This window comes from Fulmarus glacialis, unplaced genomic scaffold, assembly GCF_000690835.1.
Source record: "Fulmarus glacialis isolate BGI_N327 unplaced genomic scaffold, ASM69083v1 scaffold15659, whole genome shotgun sequence".
Taxonomy (NCBI): Eukaryota; Metazoa; Chordata; class Aves; order Procellariiformes; family Procellariidae; genus Fulmarus; species Fulmarus glacialis.
Window position 1 is genome coordinate 48,389 of NW_009232749.1, and position 6,399 is coordinate 54,787.

Consider the following 6,399-nt stretch of genomic DNA (forward strand, 5'->3'; position numbering starts at 1 on the left):
AGACTTCAGCTATTGTCACAGGTCTGTGCCAACATCTATTAAAGCATTTCTTGCCTTCACAAACATCGAAGAGGCTTCACTTGTACCATTAAACCAAATTTGTGCGATATCAAACCCCAGCAATTTCACAGTCTAAAAATAGCACTGCGAGAAGCCAGGCAAACTTCCTTTGATGTTTCATGAATCACAAAAGTATTTCCAAGCAAAGAGAGAGAAAAGTCAACTCCAAATTGGGCCCTAATAGGTACACGTGTAGTCAAACTCCAAATCAGATATTACTGCGCCATAGACCTCCCTGCAGTAATTTGCTGCCTGGATGTCAAAGCAGTAAAGAGATCCCAGCAACACCCTGGGTGCAGCTCTCCTTTCGCCCCACAAGCAGCCGCTTCTATTGCTACCAGATGGTGCAACTCTCCCTGTGTAAACACTGGAAGGAAAACCCTGCCGAGGCAATTCTAAAAATAGGAGGAACAGACTTTCTTGAGCTTTTCAGATCCTTATCTTAAAGGGAGAATAAAACAAAAGAAGTTTTCCTCCGTGTCCTTGCTAGTCTCTCTGGCATGACTCGAAACCACTGTGCCTTTTAGCAGCAGCATGAATTGTTTTCTATAATTATCAGCAACTACAAAAGTATTAAACAATCATCCATCAGAAAGGGAAAACCATCCTGGACCAAGGCTTAAATTAATTTTGGCCTTAAAATGGCCAATGACAGCAGGTTTCTGCCCAAGGGCATTAAGACTATGGAAGAAAATGAAGCCAGCTATCTTCCTGAGCACGAGGTTGGAATAGACAACCACCTAAATTCAGAAAAGCAGTGACATATGTTTATATTTCCTTGATGTTCATCTTCATTTAAGCAAATGCTTATGGTCAAATGCTTTGTTAAAACAAGGCCCCATCTCTCTCTCTGGATTTAGGGTGGATTTTTCTTTTGCTCTGTCTCATGGATTCCATCTGGGTTTTCTGGAAGAGGTATCTATACCATAAAGAAAGTCCAACAGATTTAAATAAAAATACTACAAACAAATCATTCAAACACTGTTTCCATCACTAAACAGCACAGGCAGCCAGCTGCTGTCTTAGCAAAGGGAGTCACCAAAAAAATTAATTACTGTGCCTGGAAGGCTCCTTCAAGTACCTCTGTAACGAGCAAAGTCATCTCAGGCATCAAGAGGATGGTGGTGATAGATCTGCAATTTTCACACTGAGAAGAAATGCTATCAGGTATGGGTGTATCATTAAGAAGGTTCATCCCTAACGTTAATAGGCTATTTTCACCTCTGAGCTGTGCTCTGTGTTTGCTCAGCAGGCTGTTAAGCAAACATCATGTCTGTGATGTAAGAGAAATAAAGCCTGCTGTAAAGGAGGAAGAGTAGGTTTTGGCCAGGGACAGCAATGGTCCCTAGAACAGAGAGGGCCTTGTTCCCTCTACACCCAGCTGCCACGTCCCACATGAAGCCAGGACCCTAGGAGATCTGGTGGCTTAGTCACCACCGAGCCTTCACCGGCTACTGCTGAGAATGGTGGGCACTTGCTGTTGGAGCTGCACCAAAAGATGGAAAATCAAGACTATACAGGCTCGGCATAAATGTTTAGAGCAGTCAGGTGTTCTGCATGCAATTTTGGGAAGATTTGCTATAAGCCTCAAATCTCAGCAGAACTGGGCAATGGGAGCAGGTTTTGGCAGAAGAAACTCAAGGTGCTCAGAATAACTGAGTTTGGCAAATGCACAAAAAGAAATCCTGCCTGCTTAAACCCTTGGGCAACTATGCAGTTTGAACAGCAATTTGACAGCAGTAAGGCAGAAAGGGGCCCCAAGCACCGCTATGCTAATGCATATATTTCTGCTTCATGCTGAACTCTATCACTGAGGTTAAGAAAGCAGGAGGAAGCATCACCTCAGGGTTCACCACAAACACCTGCACATGCAGATCACATAAAACAATTTGCACTTCCACAGATTACTCCAGGTAAGGCAAATTAAAAGCCAGTCAATGAGAAGCACAGATCATTCATGAATTACATCCGTACTGATTACTGTTATTTAACAGAATAGGCTGCTCAAGATTTGAGCAAACTGTGTCCAATTTTAACCCATTTGTTTTGGCTGGAAAGAAGCTCAAAGGACCATGTCCAGCCTTTACATCCTTGAGAAACTGATTCTGCCTAATGCATTTTCTAACTTTCCTTCCCAGCAAGCATGCAAGTGCTCAGGGTTTGATCATTTTACCTTTCAGAAAGCTGTCGAATCTGAGGAATCCCCATGTATTTGTTGAAGTGCTCTAACACATTCACGACACCTTGGAGAAGGTTGGCAACTTCCCCATATTGTCTCCTCCTGGTCATAGCCCTGTAGAGGAAATTAAAGATTTACAAAGGCAGGTTCGATGAAAAGTCCTGGGTGGTAATTCCAGAGGTTACCTCATCCCCACTGGGTCATGCCGGTCCCTATTGACATTTATTTTTCTAAAATACACAACTCCTCATTAACATTCTAATGCAGCATTAAAATTTCACTTAACTGATGCTAAAATAAACCAATCTGGCACACATCTAACAATACTTCAAAAAACATAAATGTAAAAAGCAACACTTGGCAAAGAACATGTAAACTACTGAATGCATCCACGTCCCAGTATGGGTCCGGAGGCACTAAACGTTATTTCACTATAATGACCTCAGTTAAGCCATTTGTCATCACACACAAAGTGTCAGCTAAAGCTTCACAGGGAGGAGAATCATTATGCTGAAAAGCTATTAGCCTTGCCTTTTCTGTTAATAACTTCTACAGGGAACTGACAGAAAAAAAATCAAGTTTATTTACTTTTATTTCATCCTTTAGGATCACTCCAATGAATACAGCAGCCTAAGTAAAATACAATTCTGAACACTTAATAACCCAGTGTTCGTGCAGAATTTGCTACAATCCAAGAACAGGCTGTGCCTGGGACTTGCAACTTTACAGATGCAATATGTAAAAAACTGGATTTCCCTAGCCTGTGTATTCCTCAAGCACATTAAAAAACCCACAGAGGATTATTAGAAACATCTCACCCCACTTCATACACCGTACAAGCTGTAAGGCTTTTTTGAACTCATTCTCAGAACTAGAGTAGACTTTTCCGAAACAGAGATCTCATTCCAGTTTAAGACATGAGACTGATAAAAATCCCCCAAAATCCCTGAAGAGCACATCCCTAATGAGGATACCTAACTGCACAGACTGTCTTACTCTTTAATGAAGTCAGACTCATTCCTTATCACCAAGGATCAACACCACAATTCAAGCAATCGATGCTGCAAACCCTTAAATAGAGCAGCATAGGTTGCAGGTCACTCAGAGCCGCACAGAAAGGATCTGCCAGCAAAAATCAAGACTGCAACCTATTAAGCAAACTTCCCTCCCGAAAAACAAGCAGCTGTTACAGACCTATTCAGAGCACTGCACCAGACTTAAAAACTCAGCAGCGGCGTCAAAGTACCACTAAAAATTCACATACTTACTCCAGTGAATCCACACCCCCCGCCAGCATGTGCAGGTGATTGAGGGTGGTGATGGAGGTGGTCAGATGACGCTTGGCATGATCCAGCTGCTTGATATCCCGTGTGATTTCTTTAACCTAGTGAATGAAAAAAACCAAGAATCTGGTTAAACATCAAGACACAGCAACAAATCTTAAGGAGATAAGAAGGGCTCTCTCCTCCCTTGGGGACTACAAGCACGTTGGTTCTACAGCCGTGTTAACACAAGGACAAGGGTACAGGTTCAACACATGCTTGACAGCAAATTACCAACCAGTCAGCAAGACCAAAGACAAAAATGTTCCCTTCTTAACGAGAACTGGAAGCAAAAGTCTGTGTCCCCCTCCCTTTCAAAGGCTAGAAAGAAACTGCTGCTCACCATTTGTTCAGACTTCTCAGCCTTGTCTTTAATGTCCTTAATTTTACCAAAGAGCTGTTGAATGGCTTTCTGGGCTTCTTCCAGGGCCTGGAAAAAAAAACAAGGTCAGAGTGGAAAGAAAACCTGCATTCAGTTTTCACCTTCTAAGAAATACACAGTTGCTCCCTACAGCCCCTGGGCTGGGGCAGTGGAGGGGAGCTGTTTTCTTACAAAGAAAGTATCGTCAGCACATCAAAAGTCAATGTACCAAGTTGGGATATTTAACCTGAGTGGATCAGGGTTTCAGTTCCCATTTTACAATAATGCTCTAGCAAAATCTGATTGAGATATTCCATGAAAGCACCTCTGTAATAAGAACTATGAATAGCTTTAATGTTACTGCAATAAATTTTGACGCACTAAGTGTGGAAAAATATGTAGAACTTACTCCTGATCAATACGTATTCAGGGCAGGAAAATGAAACCTCCACAAAACCTCTATGCTCGTCGTTAATTCTAAATAAAAACTACACAACATTACAGATAGAACACTGAGTGCTTGCCTAAACCCCTCATTGAATTAGCAGGATATTATCCTGTTGGAAAACATGATGCATATTTTGCTGATTCCTTCAGGGTGGGCAGCTCAGCCTCCCGCCCATCTGCAGGAGGAATGGCTCTTCCTAGGCACAGAAGGCACAGGTTTAGCAGGTAAAGAGGGTCGAGCACGGGAAACAGACCTCGCCTGGATTTTTGTGCTATTTTATCGCAAGCTTCTCGGGGCATCTGGTCCCCTTTATACAACCATGGTGCATCCTGACCTCACACAACCAGCGTGAACAACACGTGCATTCAATGAGTGAAGCCACATGTCCAAAATCACATGTCCAGAATCTGACTTCTGATGTAATTCAACACGTTTCGCCTTCCCAGTCTGATAACATTTCCAGCTCCAGCTCCACTTTGTTTCCCGCTGTTAAGTGGGCTTCTATCCCTCTGTTTTTATATCCAGTCCCATGACCAAGGTTACAGCACAAGCTACAAGGTCCTTCAGCAAATAAATTTAACACATCTTCATTTGGAAATGTATGAGCAAACTATCTGCCAGGAGCTTTTGCTGGAACAGAGCTGCATTATAATAAAAGTATAAAAGTTGGAAACATTTTATAATTCATTTTCCAGAGGGGGAAAAAAAACCTCTCCTCTGAAATATCTTCTGAATCATGTGAAAGTTAACACTTTATCTATTAGTGTCACACAGCTATCATATAGCATGTTCGCTAAGGGAAATGAACACACAAATGGGCTGCAGGGACAACCATAGCAGAAATGAAGACCACCACCTACCTTCTCATTTGGCTCCAGCCTAGCCACCTTTTAGAATAAAGTTTTCTCTTCTCTTCCATTTACAGGCATGTGGATTAAGTGCAAACCGAAGAACTAAAGAATGCTCCTTTCAACATATTTAACTATAGCCTCTGTACTCAGTCCCAGACCACGGCTGCGGCACATTACTCAAGTGGGCTATTAAGCAAGCAGCAACTGTCCTGCATATTCTGAGATTTGGATAGGTCTATAAAAAAAAAAAAGTCAACCTGAAATTCTTCACAGATGCCAACTGCTATGTTTCCCTTTGCTTCAGCACTAATGTTAAATGCTAATTTCTCTGCATGATCCTAGGGAAGTCAGAGCTGCTGAATTCTCCAGAAGAAGAGATGAGGATTTAGCCAGCCAACAAAAAGATTCTCCGAAAAGAGATGTTATCCTCCTCCATATCCAAAGCCAAGGCAATCTCACAAAACTTACTCAATCTTTGGATCATCTCAAACCAACTTAGGATCTCATGCATGCAGAACCCCTGGGAGGCAAAGTACGGAGGATCCCTTTAAAAAGGGAAAAAAGGAAGACCCAGAAACTAGACCTCTGTGCCCGGCAAGATCATGGAGCAGATCCTCCTGGAAACTATGCGAAGGCCCATGGAAAATAAGGAGGTGATTGGTGACAGCCAACATGGCTTCACTAAGAGCAAATCGTGCCTCACAAATTTGGTGGCCTCCTACGACGGGGTTACAGCGTTGGTGGATAAGGGAAGAGCAAATGGCATCATCTACCTGGACTTGTGCAAAGCATTTGACACTGTCCCACACGACATCCTTGTCTCTAAATTAGAGAGACATGGATTTGACGGAAGGACTGCTTGGTGGATAAGGAATTGGCTGGATGGTTGCGCTCACAGAGTTGCGGTCAACGGCTCGATGTCCAAGTGGAGACCAGTGACGAGTGGCGTTCCTCAGGGGTCGGTATTGGAACCGGCGCTCTTTAACATCTTTGTCGGCGACATGGACAGTGGGATTGAGTGCACCCTCAGCGAGTTTGCCGACGACACCGAGCTGTGTGGTGCGGTCGACACTGTGGAGGGAAGGGATGCCATCCACAGGGACCTTGACAGGCTTGAGAGATGGGCCTATGCGGACCTTGTGAAGTTCAACAAGGCCAAGTGCAAGGTCCTGCACATG

The 6,399-nt window shown here is 43.3% G+C and overlaps 1 protein-coding gene across 1 annotated transcript in view; it reads right to left on the reverse strand.

Annotated features, from left to right (window-relative positions):
* Positions 1 to 6,399, reverse strand: part of VPS53 (vacuolar protein sorting 53 homolog (S. cerevisiae)) — a gene marked incomplete at its 5' end in the record, with an annotated part of 64,573 nt that overhangs the window by 41,976 nt on the left and 16,198 nt on the right. The window contains 3 exons of the mRNA XM_009585055.1: positions 2,234 to 2,353; positions 3,508 to 3,623; positions 3,905 to 3,991. Coding sequence (XP_009583350.1) covers positions 2,234 to 2,353; positions 3,508 to 3,623; positions 3,905 to 3,991 — 323 coding nt within the window. The remainder of the gene's footprint in view (positions 1 to 2,233; positions 2,354 to 3,507; positions 3,624 to 3,904; positions 3,992 to 6,399) is intronic.